General features: G+C 48.1%; 1 protein-coding gene across 6 annotated transcripts in view; it reads left to right on the top strand.

Moving 5' to 3' along the window:
* Positions 1-24,544, top strand: part of PI4KA (phosphatidylinositol 4-kinase alpha) — a 155,415-nt gene that overhangs the window by 52,508 nt on the left and 78,363 nt on the right. For all 6 annotated transcript variants that reach the window (XR_010318596.1, XM_064272361.1, XM_003419301.4 and 3 more), the window contains 12 exons: positions 2,577-2,725; positions 4,915-4,980; positions 9,011-9,107; positions 10,312-10,503; positions 11,547-11,647; positions 12,280-12,409; positions 13,379-13,511; positions 15,804-15,899; positions 17,210-17,393; positions 18,017-18,120; positions 20,858-21,026; positions 23,693-23,743. Coding sequence is in view for 5 of the 6 variants with exons in the window: in XM_064272361.1 (XP_064128431.1) it covers positions 2,577-2,725; positions 4,915-4,980; positions 9,011-9,107; positions 10,312-10,503; positions 11,547-11,647; positions 12,280-12,409; positions 13,379-13,511; positions 15,804-15,899; positions 17,210-17,393; positions 18,017-18,120; positions 20,858-21,026; positions 23,693-23,743 (1,472 nt within the window). In the remaining variant the exon portion in view is untranslated. The remainder of the gene's footprint in view (positions 1-2,576; positions 2,726-4,914; positions 4,981-9,010; positions 9,108-10,311; positions 10,504-11,546; positions 11,648-12,279; positions 12,410-13,378; positions 13,512-15,803; positions 15,900-17,209; positions 17,394-18,016; positions 18,121-20,857; positions 21,027-23,692; positions 23,744-24,544) is intronic.

Here is a 24,544-nt window from a genome sequence, read left to right as displayed (position 1 = left end):
TGTTAAAGTCACTTCCACCTCACCCTTGAGGGAAGTCAGGCTTGGACTAAGCAACAGAAAATGAGGAAGCCAGAATCCCATGCCTTCTAATGCAGGCCACTCCATTTGTAGATGATGCTGATAGCTAAATTAAGAGCATTTCTCAAAAGGAAATTGAGAGATGTGAAGGAGGATTAAAAAATTACAAAAAGAGGGGAGTAAACTCAAATAAATACAGGCGCCATTTCATATGGTATCTCTTGGCGACCCACAGCCTGTGTTACCATGGTGAGACCGAGTCTACCCACTCAGAATTCCACCTCCCAGAGGGAACATCTTGTCTAAGTATAGAATATATATTCCTCCAGCCCTTAAAGGCCCCTCTGCTGTGGGCCTGCTATTGGGGTTGGGACAACCATGGTGACCCTCAAAGACTTCTCTTTCCCTGATAAGCAGCTCCCGTCCACTTTCTGTGGTCAAGCCCCTTCATCAGGGCTGCCCTCCTGTAAGCCCCTCAAATTATTAGTGAGATTGAGGCCCACCCAGGTGCAGGCTGACTGCACGCTTCATCCCTTCATTCAGTGCACTTGGTTGAGCCCTACACTGTGCCGGCTTCTGCTGCAGCTGGGAGCAGGCAGATGCTTCCTGCTCTCTGAAGCAGAGGAGACAGAGGACCAACGTGCCACTTCTTCCCTTTGGCTCACACAAAAGAAGAGAGGTTCATCTTTCCTCTCCCTCTCTCGTCCCTCTTCGACAGTGCTGTAGGAATTTTTTTTTCCATTAATAGTTGTTTACTACAATTAAATGGCAGAATTTAAAAACTTACCTAAAATATTACATATTGACATTAAATTGTCTTAGTTTCTTGAACACATTAAATACCATTCACTATCAAATATAAGTAGCCTTCACTATCTGTGCCACCCACCCAATAATTTTTTTTGTTTAATTGTGGTAAAAACAAAACATCTGCCATGTCAACAGTTTTCAAATGCTCACAAATATGTTCATCACATTGATCGGTCATTACCATTAACCATTCCTGAATTTCCCCATCACCCTGAAAGGAGTTACTTTTAAAAGCACAAAACTGATCGTTTAATTTCGTGCTTATTAAAAACTTTCAGCGACCCCGTGTCCCTGCGTAAATTGCAAACCTCACATCCCCTGGTTTTGCAGTTCTGGTCTTTTGCCACCTTCAGTGTTCTTTACACCTGGCTCAGCGTCCAGGACTCCCTCCTTATTCATGGTGCTGCCAGGAAATGCTCTCTGATCGCAGCTCCTTACCTCCTACCCACCCAGTCTTTACGTCAGCTTTGTTCCCCATTCTCCCACCCCTGCTCACTCCGTCAGTGGTCATTTATTATGCTGGACCTCCAGTGTCTCAGCTCCTCTGGCATTATCGCCCACCTTTTCTGGGCTGTGTTGCTAGTTGGCTCCCTTCAGACCCTCTTTTGTCACGTCAGCAGACTGTCACCAGTGTCTAGAACCACACACCAGCTTTGACACAGTTGGGTTAACACGACTCAGCTTTTTCTGTGCTCTAGTTGCTTGAGAAAGTCATAATGTTTATTATTTGGTGCTTTACAGATTGATGTTTTCTAATATAGTTGAATGTAAAATATTACAGACTTATTTTCTAATCGTGGTCTTCTCTCATAGCTTTTTCATAATGGATTTTCAAACAGTTGTACAATTTTGGATTCATGTCTATTAGGTCTTGGGTGGCTGGCTGTTTTTGTTCTGACTTTGAAACTTCTAGCAGAGTGTGTTTTTGTTCTAATTTTAGTGATAACTATATTTGGGGTCCTGTGGACCTCAAGCTTGCACATCTCTCAACCTTTAAAAAGGTGTTATTTTTCCCCCAAAATGTTTAGTTATTTTGTCTAATATTAGGACATGATCGTATCAGCATTTGAACTGAAACATCCAGGTGGGAGGTGTTGCTCCCCAAGGGTTTGTAATCCAGCCTTTATTTCGTAACTAAAAAGCAAACAAGGAATTGGAGCATAAAAAAAGAACAGACTATTCCATAAAAGAATACTGATCAAAAAGAGGAAAATGCAGAACAGAAATTCTCATGGACTCTAGACTTTCTGGAGCCATGGAGGGTGGCTGAACTCCTGAAACTGTTACGCTGAGATAATCTTTAAATCTTAAACCAGGATATCCCCTGAAGTCATCTGAAGACTGAACAGTAGTTTAGCTTAACTAGTAAAAAAAAAAAAAGGTCTGCCTTGGGCATTTTGCTCTTTTAAGAACAATCTGTATGGCATCAAATCAACAACAGCACCTTGAAAGATTAGATGGGAACCTTAGGGGGCAGTGAGTTTATGTTAAATGAGAGAGGAACAACTCAGAAAAGGAGGGTGAGAATGGTTGCACAACCCGAAAGAATGTAGTGTCACTAAATTGTATGTGTAGAAATGGTTTAGCTGGTGTATTTTTACTGTGTATATTCCCAATAACAACAAAATAAAATTTAGGAAAAAAAAAGAGCAAACACCGTGGCTTTGCTGGTTATTGAGGGAATCGGCTGGAGGAAGCGTCCTGGCCATCTGTGACCATGATTTACTTACCCATTTTCTCTCCGTCAGCCTCGTGCTTACCTGATGGGAATGCCCTGGAGCCGGATTACTACTTCTCCACCGTCAGCTCCAGCTTCTCAGTTTCCCCTCTTTTCAATGGCATTACCTATAAGGAGTTTGATATTCCACTAGAAATGCTTCGGGAACTTTTAAACTTGGTAAGCAGAGTGTGGATGGATCAATAGATTACGTGTATAACCAATCAGTAAAATTACGAGTGGTGAGAGCCTGTATTTCTTGAAAGAAAAAAGAGTACCAGTATTTTAAGTAGAAGTCCCTAGTCACAAATTTGGGGACTAAAGAAGGAAAGAGTGCGATTCTTTCTCATTTAATCCCTCTAGCCACCGTGTGGGGAGACAGGTCATGCATCCCAGTTTACAGGTAAGAAAATGGAAGTCAAGTACTTGAAGGATGCACAGGCCCAGGGCAGGGCACAGCCATGGCTCCTGTGTCCAACTCCAGTGTCTCTCCACTGCACCTGAGTCCCTCCAAGGTCTGCTCTGTTTGGATTTTATGTGGGGCAAGAGTGAAAGGGGCTTGGATTAATACGGACCCTGAATTTTTCATATGTGGTTATCTCTGGTCTTTGAGGTGATGTCAGAGAAGGCATTGGTGGCACTGGTAGAGCCTTGGATAGGCAGGCCTTTGGTCAGCCCCAGGGGCTTTGACGTTGTCCAAGAGATTTCAGCGTTGGGGTGAGGACATCGTCAAGGACAGATGCTAAAGGGCAGACTTTCTGTATTGGAAAGAATGAGCGGAAGTGGGAAGGATCCCTCCAACCGCACAGCCCTCCAGGTGCGAGGGGCAGGGGCTGGTGTTAAACCAGCACACGCGCCGCGGACAGCAGCCACCCCTCAGTGTGCTGAATGGGCGTCAGCGCTCAAAGAGGATGGCTTTAGGCTAAAGCTCAAGAAGACATTAAAACATACGGCAGTGATGAATGAGAATAGAGCACTAGTAAGTTATTAGATTATTATAACCCAGGGTGTTCTGGAACGCATCCTTCACGTTTGAAGGTGAGGTCAGGAAGGAGAACACCTGATGCGATGTGCTTCTCAATGCCAGTGTCCCGGTCAGAAGGTGGCTTGGGTGGACTGTGGCCTTCTCAGGGGGCTTTTCCTTGTATAATATCAGAGAATCGTAATCGAAGACTGAATGTTTCGGATTGTCACTTGGGAAAATTTTTTTCCAATATATTTTAATTTATCAAACTTAGGTTTTCTTTATCAGAGAAGTTTTTATTTCATCTCCTGACATGTTATCTTACAGGTAATGTTTATAACTAGTTGCCATTGATTCTACTCCAACTCATGGCAGCCTCATGTGAGTCAGAGGATAACTGTGCTCCGTAGGGTTTTCACTGGCTGATTTTTTGGAAGTAGATGACCAGGCCTTTCTTCTGAGGTGCCTTTCGGTGGGCTTGAACCACCAACCTTTTGGTTAGCAGCCGAGCACTTAACCATTTGCACCACCCAGGGATTCCTAGATTGTATTATCTATACTTTTTAAAAATGACCTTCTTGCAGTTCTGTCGTTGGGGGTGGGGGGTTCGGCAGTTTACAGAACAGTTCATCCCTTTACTAAATGCAGATACGGAGAAGGGGTGGAAACAATTGCTTGTGCAAGACATTAAGAATGTGTACTGTAGTGTGAGTGCCCAGGCAGCTTCTGAAGAGCCAGTCCCACCAGGGCTGAGGAAGAAGGAGGTGCTGTTAGCACCTGAGGCCTGGCTGTGAAGGTGTCCCTGATGCCTGGGAGGGACTGTGAAAAAGCTCACAGCTGTGCTTTATCTGTGAGTGTGCGAAGTGTCAGTGATGCCCAGAGTCCCCATGCCATCACGTCTAAGAGCTGGAAGTTTAGTATTTGCAACTTTGAGGGAGTTGGTTCCCTTTCTCTATTTTTATATCATTTTGATCCGGGATAAGAAGAGAAGCTCCAAGCGATGACAGAATTAAGGGCATTTTTTGTGTATAAAGAGTCCCTGGGTGGCACAAATGGTTAACACACTTGGCTGCTAACTGAGAAGTTGGTGGTTTGAACCCACCCAGAGGTGCCCTGGAAGAAAGGCCTGGCAATCTGTTTCTGAAATGTCACGGCCTTGGAAACCCTATGGAGCAATTCTGCTCTGCGCACCTGGGGTCACCATGAGTTGGAATTGATTCCATGGCAACAAAACAACCACCACAAATAATTTGATGTGTAGCTATACTTCGTATGTTGTTGGCCTGTTGATCCCATCGTGTTCGGTACCCCACGAGCTTGTTCTGTGGCTTTGGTAAAAGTAGCTAGCATTCTTGTCTGTCACTGTGTTTGTCAGTTGGCTCATGCGGTTGTGTTTCCTTGGTAGGTGAAGAAGATCGTCGAGGACCCTGTTCTCAAGTCTTTGGATGCAGTCGTAGCCAGTGTCACAGAGGTAAGTCCTTCCTGAGGGCCTCTCAGTGAGGTTAGCCCTGCTGTGTAGAACGCAGGAGGAGTTTGCATGGGACCAGAGTGAAAGGGGGTTGGCAGTGAGTTTTCAGTTTAAGCTCCCCCCAAAAAAACCTCACCAAACTCATTGGCGTCAAGTTGATTCCGACTCATAGTGACCCTATAGGACAGAGTAGAGCTGCCCCATATGGTATCTGAGGAGTGCCTGGTGGAATCAAACTGCCAGCCTTTTGGTCAGCAGCCACAGTGATTAATCACTACACCACCAGGGTTTCCTTGAAGCTCCCCAGTCGCACCTAACCTGTGAAGTGGTAGTAGTAATAGCACTAGAACCTGTCTAACTTTAGGGGGGATCATGAGACTCAGGATCAGCCCGAATCTGATTTCTGTGAGGTGAAGGTCAGACATACCTCCACTCTCCAAACTTCTACCAGTTCTGACATCAGCTGTCCCTCCCGTGGCACGCTCTACTTCTCTTCTGGGTTTGATAATCCATTGCAGCAGCCACACAGAACTCACAGACCATACATACAGTTAAATGATTTATTAGGGAAGTAATGGGGTACATCTTGGGATCAGGATCAACAGGCTGTAACTCAAGATCAAGATCAGGAAGCATGTAGGCAAAGTCTGGAATGCTCTTCCAAAGGGGGAGCACATCCCTCCGTTCTTAAGTGCAAGAGCTCTCTCAGCTCCTCTTGGCCAGGCAAGCAAGCAGGCCTTCTGTCTGTCCCCTGCATGCACCTTCTCAGCTATGCAGGCCTCCTCTTGGCCCCCTGAGGACAGGCCTCTCTACCTTCGGCCTCCTTGCCGTTGGCCTCTCCACTGCTAACTGATCCAGCTCATAGCCAGTGTAAGAGTTTCATTCAGCCCTCTTAGCCACATTCCTAGAGGCAGGTTTCTGCCATCACCACTGACTCTGCTACAGGGCCCCTCTGGGCCTCTTGCTATCTTCAGTGTTACAGCCCTTGACACATGTTACAGCTGTTGTAGGAGGCTCCTTACCTCCTGTCTCTTTTTCTCATCTTCTATCTTCTTACCACCCCCCCGCCTTTTTTTTTCTTTCCCTTTTCTCCTTTCTGCTGCTTTCTCCTTCCTGTCTGCCTACCTCTGTGGGGTTGGCTACATATATAAGCAAACTCCTGGTCACTTCTAAAGCATGGCCCTCCCACCAGGGTTACGAACTGAACTAACCACACCCCTCTGTAGTAGGCCACGATCAATTTGTATAAGTATATTGACCAGTATCTGCAAGGTGCGTTAAATAGACTAATCACAGGGCAGGCTGCAGTCCCTGGCCAGACAAAGTATCCAACAACAAGTCATTTACAGTTTACCCAGGAAATGTCACTTAACCTGGACAAAATGAACAAACCCTCCAGGGTAGAAAACTAGAGCAAAGGTATCTCCTCGGGGCTCGGGGGAGAATCTCTCAAGCTGTTTTTCCAAAGAACCAAAGCAAAAGGCCTCATAAAGGAACTCATTTCACCACATAATCACAGCACACCTGCTACCTGAGGGCTTGCTCAGTGCCAGGCTGTGTCAGGCCATGCCAGGCCATGCCGTGGAAAGATGGTCAGTGTGTCCATTTTACAGACGGAAGATGGAGGTACATGGTGCCCTGGAGTGGGGTAGGGGGGCCTGGCCCACCTAATTCCACGTCCATGTTCTTTTTTCTTCCATGCTGCTTCGATGCTTCCAAAATTGCTTCTCCAGACTCAGAGCTCTGCTTCCCAGGCACATGTGAGCCATGGCCCTTTAGTGGGAGAGGCGAGACCTAGGGAACTTTTGGTCTTTTGTGTATTTGGAACCAAGAACTATAGCATTATGTATAACATCGTGAACTTTTTGTCTGGGGAGGTCTAGAAGTCTCAGGGAACCTCTGGGTTGGTCCTCCTTTTGGTGTTGGGACCCAGAGAAAGCGCTGTTTGCCAAGTTGTGCGCTGGATCCCTATTTCCTTGATGAAGCACGGTGTTCTTCCTCTCCCCTGCATGGGGGCCTAGGGGCACAGTGGGGAGGGAGCCTCTGGGGACCTTTCTGAGCTGGAGAGCTGCGTCTTTCGCTTCTCTGCACTAGCTGTTGGTGAGCCATAGGCAGATATCGGATGTGTCTGGCAGGCATGGTTTGTTACAGATTGGTTCTTGGCTGAAGTCACAGCTCTCAAACTCCCCCAGTTGCAGTCTAGCACTTACCTGCCTTGCCTTCAACCCTTTTGCAGGTGGCTGTTCTGTCCCTCTACCTGGCTTTAGTGCTCCCCCTATGCCCCGCCTTCTGGCCTTGGAGCCTCTTGGTTTCTGTTGTCAATGTGCTGTCACGTGTGACCAGGGCTAACCAGAGGACCAGGACTGGCTGGGCCGGGCTGGACAGTCAGGGTGATTGGAGATTTGTCAGGCCTGTGCCATCTGTAAAGAAGGGCGTTAGTCCGAGTTCCGAGGGAAAAGTGGAGGCCGCAGTGGCGGGGGAGCGGGGGTTCCCCTTTAGGGCTTGTCTTAGGGACTCAAGGTGAAGGGCAGGAATGTTGGGACTCTGGGACCCCCACTTCCCATTGAATCAGAGCAGTTTCAGGTTTTTTGTTTTATAATTTGGACTGTAGCATAAACTTCCACTTGAAGAAATGGTGCTGTAGCTACCAAAAAAATGCTTGAAATTCCTGACCTAGAGTTAACCTCACAATATGATGAAAAAACCAGTCACTGTTGAGCCAGCTATAACTCACAGCGACTCGTGTGTCAGAGTTGAACTGTGCTCAGCGGCTGATTTTTTGGAAGTAGACTGCTAGGCCTTTCTTCCTGATCACCTCTGGGTGGAGATGAGCCATCAACCTTTCAGGGAGCAGTCAAGCACGTTAACTCTTTGCTCCACCCAAGGGCTATACTGCAACATAATAGTCACTAGCAGTTACTGCATGCTTCCTGTGTGTTGGACACTGTGATAGGACTTCATGCCCCTGCTCCTTTAATCAGTAGGGGCAGCGGAGGCTTACAGGGTTAAGGAACCTTAGTTACATATTAGTGAGTGATGAGACGTGGATGCGGCCTCAGGCAGTTTGGCTCCGTAGTGCTCGGGCTTAACAGTTCCTCAGGTGGTCCTCCCATCCCCTTCCTTGCTTGCCAGTCCTTCGCCGACTTGTGGGCTCTGCGGTCAAGTCCCTGTGCAGCTTTGCCCTCTTGAAGTCTCTGTTTCTTCATCTCTGCATGGTCCCCGCCTCTCAGGGTTGCCGTGAGGACCGAGAGATGAGGTCTGTGAAGCGCTTGGAGCGGCGCCTGTCGGAGGCCCTCCGTAGCTGCGGCTCTGACCAGTGCCCACTTAGACCCAGTGGTTCCCCATGCCCGGCCCCCCTGTCTGCCCCAGCCTGGTGCCCCTCCCCACACTTACCTCCACATCTCCTTCTCTGTGTTTGCAGAACCTTTTACATGTGTCAGTTCTAATACATGTCAAGAATTAGAATAAAGCACAACTTTCCATACTGCTGAACTGGAGAATGTATTGAAATTAAGGACTGTGTCTTATTCAACTCACGAGGACTCCTGTGCATTTGTTCCGCAGAAGAAAAATAGTGATGCATATTAGACTAGGTTGCTAAGAGGATACTTAAAAGTGAGTTCTAGATATGGCATATCAGATGAGTGTGAAGGTGACTTGGCTGTAGTGTCCGTGGGCAGGGTGGAGCCCACTGCTCTGTTTCCTGGGCTCCTGCCTCTTCCTCCGCTTTCAGTATCCCCCTCAGGCCACAGATGGCAGTCTCTCAGGAAAAGAAGGCGCCTCTTCGTCAAGGTGCAGATGGCTGCTCCCTATGGGTGTCTTCCAACTACATGAGTCTCCTGCTACCTTTGGCCTGATGCCAAGAGGGTGAAGAGCATGATTAAAAGTGTTCCAAGTGATGAGTCATGATAAATACCCCCCCACTTGTAATACCAAATCACAAAGCCAGCCCTGCCTGATGGCACCTCAGTGTGAGAGGAGGGGGGCTGCGGTGGGTTTCTGCCCTGTGATCAGTGTGTCTTGTTTCCTGCAGGCCAGCCCCAGTGCAGACCTCTACTACTCCACCTTCAGTGACCCGCTCTACGTGGCCGTGTTCAAGATGCTGCGGGACACTCTGTACTACATGAAGGGTGAGGACTGTTTGCACACGCAAGGCAGAGCCACATGTGTTCGAGTGCCACGCATGAGTGAATGCAGGGAGGCTGGGTCCTGAGGCCCCCTGCTGCAGGTCTGTGCCTTTTTGCTGGAGCCAGTTAAAAAACACATCTGAGAGATTTATTCATGTTACTGAAATTTTGGAAAGAAAGTAAATAAGAAAAAAATCTGTTCTGATCCTGCAACCTCAATATAATCATGGTGGCACCTCGGGGCAGGGGGCAGGTTTTCCTAAGGTGTTTTTCTATAGCGTAAGTACTTGTTACATTGTTTTAATCATGCGTATAGTTTATAGTTTTACATGTCTACTTTAGAAATTGTAAAAAGAAGAAAACGCACTGAGGATCTTATAACTCAGAGATGACATCTGAATAGTTTAGTGCACACCCCAAAATTCATGTGTTTCCTTCCAGTCTCTGTTTTATACATTTTTTTTGTTGACATTCTTCCTGCGCTTTTCCCTTATGTTATTAAATGTTCGTCATTAGTGTAAGTTTTGATGACCACGTAGCATTCCGTCTGTACAGGTACCATGATTTACCTAACCGTTTCCTAATTGGATTCAGAGAGCTCCTGGGAAGCAGGGTCTGGTTAGGGTGACAGAGGGTTTGGGCTCAGTTAGGAGGGACATTGAGGGGTTCCTGGCTTTCTTGGCTGTTGTGACTTGGGTCCATCTCTATGGTTCTTCTGAATCTTCTAGGCCCCAAGGATGACAGTGTGAAATGGCTACCAACAGTGGGTGCTCTAGAGGTCCAGCCTTGGGGCCAGGGAATCCTCTTGTTCTGGCTGTAGCCAGTTTTTGCCCTGCTCTGATAACTGATAATCTATTTGTTTAACATCACTGAAGCGTTTCCTACTGTCAGTGATAATACATGCCAATTTATGTGTTTCGTAAATTCAGGTTTTAGCTTATTGACTGCTTGAAACAAAGCACGGTTCTCATGTCCCTGGGAAATTATCATCTCCTCTGCCTGCTAGTTGGTATGTGTGTAGAGGACAACTACACACAGTCTCTCCACAGTCTTCCCTGCGGATGTTCTGGAACCACCGCAGCCAGCAGCAGACACCTCTGTCTTGGGCTTTGGTTTGAGAGTAGAAAGACCTTAGACACGCACCGCCACTGCCCGTATTTTGCTGCAGTGCTATTTCTGGCTGTGATGCCTGCTCTCTTCTCTGCAGACCTCCCAACCTCCTTTGTGAAGGAGATCCATGATTTTGTGCTGGAGCAGTTCAACACGAGCCAGGGGGAGCTCCAGAAGATTCTGCATGATGCTGACCGGATCCACAGCGAGCTCAGCCCGCTCAAGCTGCGCTGCCAGGCCAATGCTGCCTGCGTGGACCTCATGGTGTGGGCTGTGAAGGACGAGCAGGGTGAGCCCAGTGGCCGGCAGTGCAGACAGCCAGGCCGCTCCGTGTGAGCGGGTGCCCCAGAGCTGTTCTGACCACAGGTTCCCGCAAATGACTTTTAGAATGCCCAGCTCTGATACCAACCAGAGCAGTCAAGCCCTGTCTACTGGGAGGATGCAGATCTAGTGCCCTGTCCTGCAGCTGAGGAAACCAGGCCTGGGGAGTCAGTGATAAACTCAAGGCCACAGGGCCTCTGGGTTCTTCCCACTATTTCTGCTGGTTCTTTAAGCTTTTCTGTGGAGAAGTAGGAGCTCAGTGCTGGAGGATCAAACTTATCTAGGGTGAGTAAAAAACCAGCTGCCATTGAGTTGATGCCAACTCATGGTGACCCCATGCGTGTCAGAGTAGAACTGTGCTCCATAGGTTTTCGGTGGCTGATTTTTTGCAAGTAGGTTACCAGGCCTTTCTTCCAAGGTGCCTCTGGTTGGACCTTTTGTTTAGCAGCTGAACAAGTTAACCGTTTGTACTACCCAAGGACTCCCTATGGCAAGTTGTAGAATGTAAAACATCAGCAAAGGCAGCAGAAATGGCTGCCGAGCACAGAGGACTGGGGGGTGCGGAGGCTGCAGGCAAGCAGAGGAGAGAGTGGGAAAGTGTTTTCACAAGGTGAAATTCAAGTTAAGGCCACCTGCCTCTAGACACTTTCTGGTGTCCCCTCCCAGTATTAGTGAACCCTGCTAAAAGTATCTCTGAAGTTTATTTGAATTATATGATTAATTGGTGAGTATGAATTCTGTGGGAGTCCCTGGGTGGTCCAGACAGTTAACATGCTCAGCTGCTAACTGAAAGGTTCAAGGTTTGAGTCCACCCCGAGGTGCCTTGGAAGAAAGGCCTAGTGATCTACTTCTGAAAAGCAGCCACTGAAAACCCTATGGAGAACAGTTCTTTGACACACAAGGTTGTCATGATTTGGAGTCAACTCCACTGCACTAGCTGGTTAGCTGGAAGTATTTTGTCAATCTCGAACCTTGTTAATCATCTGTACCCTCCTCTGATTTTGCATTAAGGTGCAGAAAATCTCTGTATCAAGCTGTCGGAGAAGCTGCAGTCCAAGACCTCCAGCAAAGTCATCATTGCTCACTTGCCATTGCTGATCTGCTGTTTGCAGGTCAGTCCCACCTGCACATATATCACCAGACGGGTGTTCTTGTCCAATTGCTCAGGCTGTGGCTGGGGAACCTATCACACCGGTAGCAGAGACTCAGTGGTCTGAGCAGTTGGTTGTGGGTCAGCCCTGAGTGTGGGCTGGGCCAGCAGCACCAGGGATCTCTGCACATGGGGTCCAGGTGCAGCCTGCCTCAGTGAGAGCCACCAGTTCCTCCTTCCCCGAGCCAGCAAGTAGAGGGCTGTAGACAGGTGCTATTAGGACCACATGGTCAGAAGTTTCCTGATATCCGCAGAACTTAGCTCACTCTGCCGAGACTCTTCCCTTGTTGCAGATCCCAGTGACTACACACCTGCCATTGTTTAAAAATACCATTTTATGCCTTTTTTCCCTTAATATGCTTCCAGAAGAAATGAGTGTACTTTAATAGTATACAGTCCCCTTAGGTGGACAGGAGTTAAGACCATCTCCCTTTCCTGTTTTTTTGCCTCTTGGGGGAAAGGGCCCCTGGAAACTTGGACGTTGAAGGTTTTTGGTGAAGCTTGGGTGCCTGGGAAGAATCAAGCACTGTGTTGCTCAACACTGGCTGGGAAGGAGTTCCTCCTAGGCTGTGACTGGTGGCCGCTGTGTTGCAGGGCTTGGGCCGCCTGTGCGAGAGGTTCCCTGTGGTGGTGCACTCAGTGACGCCGTCTCTGCGAGACTTTCTGGTCATCCCATCCCCGGTGCTGGTGAAGCTCTACAAGTACCACAGTCAGTACCACACAGGTAACTAGCACGACCTTGTCTTATCTGATCTCAAGCACCCATCTTTCATGTGCCCCCCCAGGGTCTGAGAACAGGACCAGGGGACTTTGTGTGGGCCCAACAGAGGATGGTGACTGTATATGCTGGGGTGGCGCCATCTGCTCTGTCCCACACTTGGGCTCTCGCCTTCTCCTATCCATCCCCAGCCTCCAGGTCTTTCCTCCGTCTGCTTCCCTAGGCATTTACTCCTGCAACTACTGGAGGCCTTTGCCACCCCATTCTCCTTTTGGTACCTCCCCCCACTGGGGTCACCTAAGTTTGTGTCCCAGATGCTGGGCCGGTAACTTGGCTGCACTGTCTCATCCAGCCCCACCGCCCACGTGAGAGTGCATTGTGATGCTTCTAGAGACCAGAGACAGGCTCAGAGCAAGTCTGTGGCCAAATGACAGGTCGCAGTGACTAGACATCTGCTAGGTCCTGAGCCTCTAACATCGTGTTGCTCGTCTTAACCACATTCTGGGACGGTGTGCGTCCTTGCCCTTCAGATGAGGAAACCCAGTCTCGAAGCAGTTGAAAGACTTGCCCCAGGCCCTGTGGCGCGTGAAGGTCTCCCTGACTTTGAAGCCCCTGCTCTCGTGCCTTTCTTCACCCTCACTGGCTGCATAAACGTTAGCGCTCTATAGTTAGCTGGGTATAACCTTGAGGACAGGCCCGTGTCTCAAGCTTATTTCTGTCTCAGTCAGAATCAGGGCTGGATGCGTGTGCCCATTTGTCACTTTGTCACCTAAACATCCTTTTGATTTGAGCATGTTCATTTCGTCCTTTCCATTGGTCTCAGGCTGTCTTTTGCCTCTGAAACGTTTGGTCAGATTCTTCAGAGTGATTGCTTCTTAAAATAGAAGTGATGAGCATATTCTTGGTTTTTGAAGGATGAAAAAGGGGGTGGAAAGTGTCAGGCTTAACCTGGTGCCTATTTGAATTTACATGTAGTTGCTGGCAATGATATAAAAATCAGTGTAACCAATGAGCATTCCGAGTCAACCCTGAATGTTATGTCGGGAAAGAAGAGCCAGCCTTCCATGTACGAGCAGCTTCGAGACATCGCCATCGACAACATCTGCAGGTATGTATGCCTGGTTATGTGACAGTGACCTGTGCCTCATTACCTGGGAAGGAAGAAAACCGCGTTCCAGACAGAGGCGTGTTGTAAAATAAGAAATGTGTATCATGTTTTAAGAGGCAGTCATGGCTCAGTGGTAGACCCTTGCCTTCCAGGCGAGACACCTGGGTTGGATCCCCAACCAGTGCACCTCGTGTGCAGTGCAGCCACCACCGGAGAGTTGTGTGTTACTGTGAGGCTGAACAAGCTTCAGCGGAGCTTCCAGACTAAGATAGACTAGAAAGAAAAGCCTGGTGATCTACATCCGAAAATCAGCCAGTGAAAACCCTATGGATCACACCGGAACATAGTCCACTTCCCAGCCAATCATGGGGATGGTATAGGACCAGCAGCGTTTTGTTGCAGTGTGCGTGGGGTCACCGTGAGTTGGGGGCTGACTTAATGGCAGTAAGCAGCAACAACATAATATTTTAAAGCTTGTTTCTGATTATTCCAAACCTACTCTTGATCTAAAAAGAGGAATTATTACATACTCTCAAAAGTTAAATTTCTAATACTCACGTTGGTACAAGTAACATAACTGTCAGTCTATTTCGCTTGCCACCGTCTCCTGTCAGAGATTTTCGCTTGCCACCATCTCCTGTCAGAGCGGTGCAGTGGGCCACATGGATAATTACACATACAGTTTTTGTGTTGCATCTGAGGAACACTGAGATTGGAGACTCCATTGCTTTTGTATCAGGCGATACGTAAGCTTGTGCTTTAGCTCAGGGGAGACATTATCTCATCTTTTAAGATTACCAGCCCTGAGAAATGGCCTGAATAAAATAGAGGTCAGAGCCTCAGTAACTTGACACGCCCACCAAGGAGCATGGGAGTTCTGTAGGCCAAAGAAGGGTTGTCTCTCCCAGCAGTTTCTCACAGTTTTTTTGGTCAAATTTATCCCTACTTTGTATTTAATATTTTCAAAATAGTTTTGTTTTTGAGTTTCAGTTTTCAGCTGTTCATGTCAGAGTATACAAATAAAATTGTTAGTTGTAAATTGAATAAAAAAAAAAGCTTCTTTCGTTTTTCTGGTCATAAATGTAATTCAAAATACACGTTAAAGAAAATTTGTGATGTCTAAAATGGAAAGAATTATACACCAGCCCACCATTTAAAGTAACATTTTTTACATTTTATCTTTTTTCTGTGCAATTTTTAATATACCCGTTGGCATTGAGTTGACTCTGACTCATAGCAAACCCATGTGTGTCAGAGTAGAAATGTTGTCCACTGGGTTTTCAATAATTGATCTTTTGGAAGTAGATTGCCAGGCCTTTCTTCCAAGGTACCTCTGAGTGGACTCAAACCTCCAACCAGGTGAGTGCGTTAACCATTTGCACCACCCGGGGACTCCCATTTCTTTTTCTTAAAATACAAATGAGAGCTTTTATATGAGTCGGTAACCCTTGCCACCCAGACTCTGTTAGGTGAACTTTTGTTCTCTAAACTCAGGGACCTCTCATTCACATCAAGATATAATTGTCCGTCTTGGATTCTGGCTCCTTGCTCTCAGCAACCAAATCAAGCCAGTTCTGCAGACTGCTCTGTGGCCCAGGAGCCAAACAGATGCAGCACGTGAGATACCTTGTAAGATTCCATATACTCAGGAGCTTTTTTTTATTTTCCCTTTTCTGTATAATCCAAGCATTTCTCCATGCTGTTAAAACCATGTATAATTTTAATATCCCCCCAGTTGTCTTGGGGCAATTCATCTTTTGAATCCTTCCCTGTGAATTTTTTTCAGGAACAGTACAGGAAGTCTAAAATTGGAATCAGGCTGAGTGTGATATTTGAAAGGAAACTGTTCTGGGCAAAGTAATGAAGCTCATGTTTCCAGTTGACTGTTCCTGGGTGGTGCAAATGGTTTGCTCTTGGCTACTAATCTAAAGGTTGGTGTTTCAAACCCAGCCAATGATACCATGGGAAAAAGGCCTGGTGATCTACTTCCATTAAGATTACGGCCAAGAAAACCCTATGGAGCAGTTCTAGTCTGTAATACGTGGGGGTCACCATGAGTCATAATTGGCTTGACAGCAATGGCTTTGGGGTTTTTTTTTGCTTGCCTGTTTCTAATTGAGGCATTTATCAAGTGGGCACCATCTGCAGCAGTTCTTTGAATTCATTCAATGTAATGACTTTTCATTCAGATTTCTGGAAAACATTTAGTTCAGTTCTTTAAACACTGTAGACTGGGGAAGGGGGAAAAAAACCTGGCAGTTTTGATGTTTAATGCCTTGTGGATGTCCTCAGGTGCCTAAAAGCCGGCCTGACAGTGGACCCGGTGATCGTGGAGGCCTTCCTGGCCAGTCTGTCCAACAGGCTCTACATCTCTCAGGAAAGCGACAAGTATGTCTCTTCACTGCAGCCGGTGTGGACGCACTGGGGGGGACCTGGCATTGCACTTATTTATGCCTGCAAGGTGTGGAAACCCGGTGCAGTAAACAGCTTGCCCTTTGGTCTTGGTTCCTGCAAGCAGGACCACACCTGAGGTCAGTGAGTGGGGCTGACCCAACCAAGAAGGACCACCTGTGGCCCCATGCTGGCTGAGCCTCAGGAGACGTGATATCTTTGATCATGGCCATGTGAGGAGGCTGATAAAGGCCTTGCAGACAGAGGCTCAGTGGAGCTTCCCAGGTGGTGAGGTTGAACATCTGGTCTCGGGAGGGTAAGCACATCTCCTGGAGACATGGACGCACTGTGCTGAGACTCCTGGATCTCGCCCTATGTGTTTGTATCTTTTATTCTGCTAGGTTAAAGATAGCCCTTTCCCTGGAGTTTGAGTTATTCCAATGGATTATTGGGCCTAAGACACAGAGAAGAGGCCAAGTACCTACTGACCTGGCCCTGGGAGAATCGGGATGAGAGAGAGAGGGTGCCAGTACCTGCTGTCCTGGCCCTGGGAGAATCGGGATGAGAGAGAGGGGGCCAGTGCTCTCTGATCTGGCCTTGAGCAAATAGGGATGAGAAAGAGAGGCACGGGTAATTGCTAACCTGGCCCTGGATGAATGGGGATGTGGGCGAGAAGGGATCGGCACCTACTGACCTGGCCCTGGGTGAATGGGGGTGAGAGAGAGAGGCTCCGGTACCTGCTGGCCTGGCCCTGGGTGAATGGGGATGAGAGAGAAAGAGCTGGGTGGAACAGGTGGCATCTGGCCTGACTAGGAAAGGGAGGCTAGGGTTGCCACAGGATGCGTTTGGCGTGTAGAGTGGAGCTTATCATCCACCACGTTTTTAGTGTCAGATACAGATGATCTCAGTCTTTCTGGACTGGTTTGATACAGTTGGCATCTTTGGCAGGATGTAGTTCACCAAAGCAGTCCTGATCATGCAGTGCCTCGTTCCTTGTCATAGACGGTAGTCATGAATTGGTGTTTGTCACAGGTTTAAGTGACACCTACTTGGAGTCTATATCCTGGACCACCAGTTGGGGTAGAGAAAGAGCTCTGTCTTCCAGCCTAGTGCCCAGGGCTTTGTTTCTTCTGGTTCTTAAGGACCTCTGGCTATCGTTTTTAGATTAATGCCTCATCAAGACTGGGGAAGTTGAGGCCTAGGCCCCAGCTCCCATCGTTTGGTAGCTCCCTGGGGATTTACAGTGAGATATTCACTATTGCATGCTGGAGGACTGTTCCTAGATGTTTCTGTTCCTCCCTCCATAGGGATGCTCACCTGATTCCCGACCACACGATCCGGGCCTTAGGACACATTGCGGTGGCCCTGAGGGACACTCCCAAGGTCATGGAGCCAATTCTGCAGATCCTGCAGCAGAAATTCTGCCAACCCCCGTCCCCTCTCGACGTGCTCATCATCGACCAGCTGGGCTGCCTGGTTATCACCGGAAATGTAAGGGAGCCCCTTGCCTCGAAACCAGAGCCTTAAAACTTGCTCACCTTTTGCACCCCTCGTTAAACACCTTTGATTATAAAGCATGTAGATATACAGATTTCTTTTATCCTGCAAGTGAGTGAAGTATTCACAATTGTTTTAATGCTGAGCAGTGAGAGTTTTTAAACGGAATACCCACCCACTGCTGTCAAGTCGACTCTGACTCATAGCGACCCTATAGGACAGAGTAGAACTGCCCTATAGGGTTTCCAGGGAGTGCCTGGCAGATTTGAACTGCCGACCTCTTGGTTAGCAGCCATAGCACTTAACTACTACGCCACCAGGGTTTCCTTAAATGAAGTAGAATAGTGTAAATGGTTCCCTAAGTTGTGAGGAAAAAAGAGCTGAACTATTTTTTTGTCATTGTTAATAACATATAATAGGATCTGGATCGAAGCTATGTTCCTTTTAGCTTTTTATTCGAGGCTTCCTTTAAGCTTTAGAAAATAGATACCCTCAGTGGTCTTTTAGGCCCTGATAACCCATGACCCTCAGAGGTTTCTGTCTGACTGATCAAGAAAGAGGTGCTTTTTTGGTGTTCCTAGAGGTGCATGGTAATGGTCTTCCTCATTTTTTTCCAGCAATACATCTATCAGGAGGTGTGGAATCTCTTCCAGCAGATCAGTGTGAAGGCCAGCTCTGTCGTGTACTCAGCCACTAAGGACTACAAGGATCACGGCTACAGGTAACTCTTCTGGGCCTTATTATCGCTTTCTATTACAACAGTATTCAGCTTCCTTTGAAAATAAGAGGTTGGGAAATTGGTCTCTTAAATAAACTTTTCTTCTTACAAAAGCAGTATGTCCTACAAATAAATGCACACACGGGCAAGGAGTGAAAGCATATTCAGCCACCCCTGGGCCGACAGCCGAGTGTCCTAATGGCACATGTTTTCAGACCCCACCCCTCTGCATGGGCTCAGACTGTGCACACCGTTGCAGCGTGTCAACCCTGCCGTGAACGTTCCCTTTGATGGCTCTACAGGGTTCCCTGTATCCCAGCACTGTGGTTTATCTAGCTTGACGCTTGGCTAGTTTTCCAAAGGAAACCAAAGGGAAGGGGCATTTTATGATCATGAGTATTTTATACTTTTGTAAATTCTGACCAGTCTTTCCCGGCATGCTGTCTGTTTCTTGCCCTTAACTGGCAATGCCTTGAGAATGGGGATGCATTTATTCATGTCTGGAAGATACCACAAGAGTTTGTCAGATCATGGATGAGAGGGGTGAGGGAAGGCAAGAGAACGACGAGCCTTTTGGTGGCATTCTATCCTCTGTCACCCAGACTCCTCACTTTGCAACCATGAAATCCAGGCCTTCCTCTTTGAGACTCCCTGAGTCTGTGCAGTTAGTGGGTAGAGTGCAGCTGTGGAGCCAAACTCTGGCTGTGTGGCCTCAGGAAATACTGAGCTTCTCTGTGCCTCGGCCACCTTCTCTGACACGTGACACCTGTCTCCAAGTGTGTGGGTTAAATGAGATTATACATGTGACGTACCTAAAACAGTGCCTGCTGGCACAATGGGAGCTCTCAGTAAATGCTGGCTCTCGGCACCGTTGTTACTTCACTGCCTCCTCTGCAGCCCCGTCAGGAGCCCAGCACTTGTGCAGCCTGAGGCCTGGGCCAGGAGGGCTGCCCACCTCTTCTTCCTCCCACTTGGCCTGCTTTCTGCAGTGACACCAACACTCAGACCCAAACTCCTTTTCCCCTTGTGGCTTCTTTGCCCTGAACTTCATGACTCTGGTGTCTCACTGCCATTCCCCCACCCCTGGTGTTAGCTCCTGTCTTGTTGTTCTTTCCCACTCTGTGTGGACACCCACCATTCTTCATAGCTGCAAAGTCTAGATCTTTGCCTTCAAGTTCTTCTTCTCCCAGAAAAATCTTTCCTGATACTGCCTCCCAGGAATGATTCATCCTCGTCCTCATCAGTGGAAGCATTTATGGCCATCTGTTTACCCTCACCCACCAGGTATCTATCTTTATGTGAGGGGCATGCCTTGTTACCATGGCTACCATCTGCTCCACGATTTCTGGATGGCAAAGACTGTGCTCAGAGCATTACGTAGAATGTTTTGATTCCTCCTACAACCCTGTGAAGAAGGGAGTTTATCCTCATTTTACTTGAAGAAACTTAGGCTCAGAGGTTTAAGCAGTGCACCCAGGTCTTACAGCATGTAGGCTGCAGTCTGCCCACAGAAGAAGCCCAGGTAACCTCACTGACTCACAGTGTCTATGCTGAGGGGCAATGTCAGCTTCACACGGGAGCGTGTGTGGCTCCAGTCTGATCCTGAGGCGGGTGTCCTAGGACCACAGATCACTTCCTAAGCCTTTGGTGTCAGTGCCAGGGCAGAGGGAATGTTTGGAAAAATCTGATTCTCAGAGGACAGCTGGTTTTACAGTGATAATGATGAATTTAGGCTCTCTATAAAAAAAAAAAGAAAAAAAATTTTCTTTTTTTTTTTTATAGTTTGAAGGGGCGCCCTGGTGGTACAGTATTTAAGAGCTTGGCTGCCAACCAAAAGGTTGACGGTTTGAATCCACCAGCCACTCCTTGGAAACCCTATGGGGCAGTTCTACTCTGTTCTACAGGGTTGCTATGAGTCAAAATCAACTCAGTGGCAGTGGGTTTTTTTTTTTTTCATTTGTATAGTTTGAGTGAGGGCAGTGGTAGTTCAGTGGTAGAAACCTTACCTTTCATACGGGAGACCTGGGTTTGATTCCCAGCCAGTGCACCTCATGTGCAGCCACCACCCGTCTGCTTCTGTGGAGGCTTGCATGTTGCTGTGATGCTGAACAGGTTTCAGCAGAACTTCTGGGTTAAGACTAGGAAGAAAGGCCTGACGCTCTGCTTCTGAAAAATCATCCATTGAAAACCCTGTGGATTACAACAGCCTGATCTTGTTTTGCATGGGATCACCACGAGTCGGGGGCAGACTCAATGCCAGCTAACAACGTGTTTGTGGGGAAAAAGCAAGACTCAGTCAGGCGGTGCCTAGGAGCAAGTACGTCTGTGTTTAGCTGTGTTGTAGCAGACCTTGGACCTTCGTGAGGGAAATGTCCTGAGGCTGTCATGAGCCCCTAGGTATGCAGATTCCTGAAGCTTAAACAGTCCCTTTGAGGCCTGCCCTAAATACATCTCAGAAGAGAGTATTACAGTCATTTCTAAAGCAGTTGGCTTTTTCCCAGGGGCTGTTGTTTTTACACAGATGACATTTTCATCACCTCTCGAGTATTCTTTGTTAGCAGAGGGGAGCACCATAAGGCAGGCCAAGGCCCAGGCCCAGGCCCAGGGCCTGGATCAGCTTGCCCCACTCCCCGCATGGGTTCTGGCCCTGGAAACTGGGCAAGGGGCGAGGGTGGGGGCAGTGTCAGGGGTGTGGTGGTGGCTGGTGTTTCCAAGTAGGGTGACAGTCCCCTTCCCTCAGGCACTGCTCCTTGGCTGTGATCAATGCGCTGGCCAACATTGCGGCCAACATCCAGGATGAACACCTCGTGGATGAGCTGCTGATGAACCTGCTGGAGCTGTTTGTGCAGCTGGGGCTGGAAGGGAAGAGGGCCAGCGAGAGGGCCAGTGAGAAAGGCCCTGCCTTGAAGGTAGGCTATAACTGCACCTGTGCCTGCTGGCCTGGACCAGGTCTCTAGGTACCATCTTGGGTGAAACAGTGTTTTTTTTTAAATGATGTAAATTCACCTGATAAAAGGTGAGAACAAAGAGGGTGGTGGTGGTGGGCTTCTTTCTCAGGGATGCTGCTAGGGGCAGGGGGAAGATGATATCCAGCCTGTGGCAGCGACCTGCCTCACCCAGGATGCTAACGTGACAGTAGCCCAGTGGCGCCCTGCCCAGATTCCTCCCTCCTTCCCTTGTCCATGGCAAGCTGGGGGCAGGGGCTGACCCTAGAATGGACATTAAGAGCTCTTTGTCAGAGCACAGTGACAGCATGAGAAGGGCCAAATTTGACCTAACCTCAGCATGTCTGAGGGAAACAGATCCACAGGGACAGACAAAATGTTATGTCTTGATCCTCCAAAGAGGGAGATTGGGGGGATCAAGGCAGGTAAGCCTCTTAACCTGTCACTGCCCGTTTGGCAGGTTACATGGGCACCTGGCCCTCTTCTCAATTTCCACCTTCCTCCTCCTCTCTTCTCTTCCTCTCTTTCTCTCCCTCCCCGGTTACTGTTTGCCTATTGTGTGCTAGGTACTGTCCTAGGTCAGAGGTCAGTGCCCTTTCTCTGCAAGGGACCAGCTTGTAAATTTTTAGGCTTTGCAGGCTGCACAGTCACCATCGTAGCAACTCACCTCTGCCATGGTAGCGGACAAGCAGCCACAGACAGTGTGTAAGCGAGCAGTTGTGCTGTGTTCCAGCAAAACCTTATTTATAAGAGCAGACAGTGGGTCAACTGTAGCCCTTGGGCACTGTTTACCCAGCATACTTTAGGCGGCGGAGTTCCAGAAGTGAGCAAGACAGACAACGCTTACCACTCCTGTGGGGTTTGGTGGGAGGAGACTGGTGAGAATGAAATTGGGCAATGGCGAGGGCATTTTAGGTTGGGTTGGTGTGAAGCCTCTGAGGTGACGTATGAGCTGGACACTGAGTAAAGGAACCTTGTGTGAGAATCCTGGCCAGGAGCTGTCTGGCAGAGGAGCAGCTGATGAGAAAGGGACCTAAGACCCATGGAGTGTTTGGGAAGCACTAGCTCAGCCTTTCTCTGCCGGCCTTCTTGAGAATGCACCGAGTGGCTGACTTCTCAGGTCTCCAGCAGAGAGTGCACAGCGGTGCTTTTCCTGCTGCTCAGGAGAGGAGGGAGCCGTCATTCCCAGCAGGTGCCTTAGCATCAGGACGAAAGCCCTGCTCTGAGGAGCCAGAGGCATTGAGTTCAGAGAGTATGCTGTCACCTGTCCAAGGAGCGTGTCAGAAACTTTTCCTTCTCTACCCAGGAATTCTACTTCAGTGCTGGAAGGGCACCTTCTAGCCTCTGGCCTCTTGCCTCTGCGGCTATTACTATATATTTACTGAGTCTCAAGACTCAGGGTCTGATGTTTCATTCTCGGGCTGCGCCACGGTGCCGTGTGAGAGACCCTGTCTCACCCACTGGGTCCTCCAAGCTGTGCTCTCTTCTTTTCAGAGTAGTTCCTATTTACCAGCCAGAAAGTGACCGTGCATGTGCTTGTTGAAGATGCTACACTGCCCACATTGAGAGGGTGGGCCACAGCTCTGGGTGTGAGCATGGGTGCGAACATAGTGCGCAAGTATGGGGGCGAGTGTGGGTGCCATCCGTGGGAGACTGGTTGGAATGGTCTCTGCCGCTGAGCAGGTCTATGACCTTGGCAAGCTACCCGCACCTCCGTTTCTCACCTGCAGATTAAGATAAATGAACACTTGTGAAGCACTCAGAATGGTGCCGGCACTCAGGCACTCAGTGCGCTTGCCGCTGTTATTGTTATTTTACAAAGTAGATCGAACGTACTTACTTTGACTAATCAACGTGTACCATGGTTTAGCTACATTATGGGCCAAACAGGTTTTTGTGTCTAGCCGGGGCACCTGCCTTTTAGTTGATTATTTGTAAGTAACCCCCAAATTTCCCTTAATTGCAAAGATACGGAAACCTGTAACTAATAAAGGGAAAATCATCTATAATCCCTCTCCTCGGATATAACCATTGTTAACATTTAAACAAATTTTCTCTGACATCATTTATGTATGTTTATTTTACACAAATTGAGCTAGTGTCTTAGCTTACTCTTTTGAATCCTGAGTTTTTTTTTTTTTTAATTATTTAACATTTGCTGTAGGCACTTTCTGAGGTAATGAAATATTTTTCAGAAATGGGTCTTTTTAACAGCTATGTGGTATTTGGAAACCCTGGTGGTGTAGTGGTTAAGTGCTACGGCTGCTAACCAACGGGTCGGCAGTTCGAATCCACCAGGCACTCCTTGGAAACTCTGTGGGGCAGGTCTCCTCTGTCCTGTAGGGTCGCTATGAGTCGGAATCAACTCGACGGCACTGGGTTTTTTTTATGTGGTATTTAATTATGCAGAAATGCCATGATTTGTGTAATCATCCTACTCTTTGACCTTGTTTCCTTTTTTTTTTTTTTGGTATTAAAATTATGTGTCTTTCTACATCTCTCTTTCTCTGTATATCCCTCACCATGTCCTTTAGGTTAAGGAATTACAGCTTTACCTAATAAACACTGTGTTGTGTTTTTTTTAATGAAAGAAGTACATGCTCTTCAGTGACATCAATGTTCTTTTCTAGGCCTCCAGCAGCGCGGGGAACTTGGGAGTGCTCATTCCTGTAATAGCTGTGGTGAGTGTTCATGGATTGAATCATCTAAAACTCCAGACACTGTGCTCACCTTATGAGTGTTACCTGATGATACCCAGCAGATTCCTTGAAAAAATGCTCTTCCGTGACAGCGCTGTGGCTGTGTGCTACCTGTGGCCACCCTGCTTGTCCACTCTCTCTGCGCCCCCTCCAAACCCTGAAGCTCGTTGATGAGAGGGGGCTTGCTTCTATTCCCTTCTTGCTTGGCTCCTAGGCCACCCCTGACCCTTCATCCTTTCATCCTGTGCTGGGCCTCCTTCCGCTCCTTCCCCTGCCTGCTCCGGTGAGATGAGGCTTCCAGGCCCTCTCGTTGGGGTTCAGGCTTGGAGCTGCAGCCCGCAGTCTCCTGGGGGGAGTTGCTGGCATGGTGCGAACCAGGCACACTTGCAGACCCAGCCCTGTCCACCGTGGCTCCCGGTACAGATCTGCCTCCTGCCACCATGATCAGTGGTGGGGAGCGCCTCCCCATCTTCTCTTGTTTTCTGCCTGGCCCATCTCTTCCCAGGTGACTTCTATAGAAGTTGTTTCCTTTTTCAGTCATTGCCAGTCCTAAGTCCAGGGCCTCTGTGTTCTGGTGTTTGTTCCCATTCATTATTCACTCACTTCCACCTCACCCACCTCCTTCTTCATGCCTTGCTTCTGCTTCCCGGTTCTTTCCCACCCACCACACCCTGACCAGTTTGAGTCTTTAACATTCCCATGTGTGTCCAATTTTAGCTGGCTAAGATAGACTGTTTATTATTATCTACCTTTAATAATAAACTGTCATGTATTGTATCTTAC

Source organism: Loxodonta africana, chromosome 19 (assembly GCF_030014295.1).
Source record: "Loxodonta africana isolate mLoxAfr1 chromosome 19, mLoxAfr1.hap2, whole genome shotgun sequence".
Taxonomy (NCBI): Eukaryota; Metazoa; Chordata; class Mammalia; order Proboscidea; family Elephantidae; genus Loxodonta; species Loxodonta africana.
This window is presented reverse-complemented; position numbering and strand designations above follow the sequence as displayed.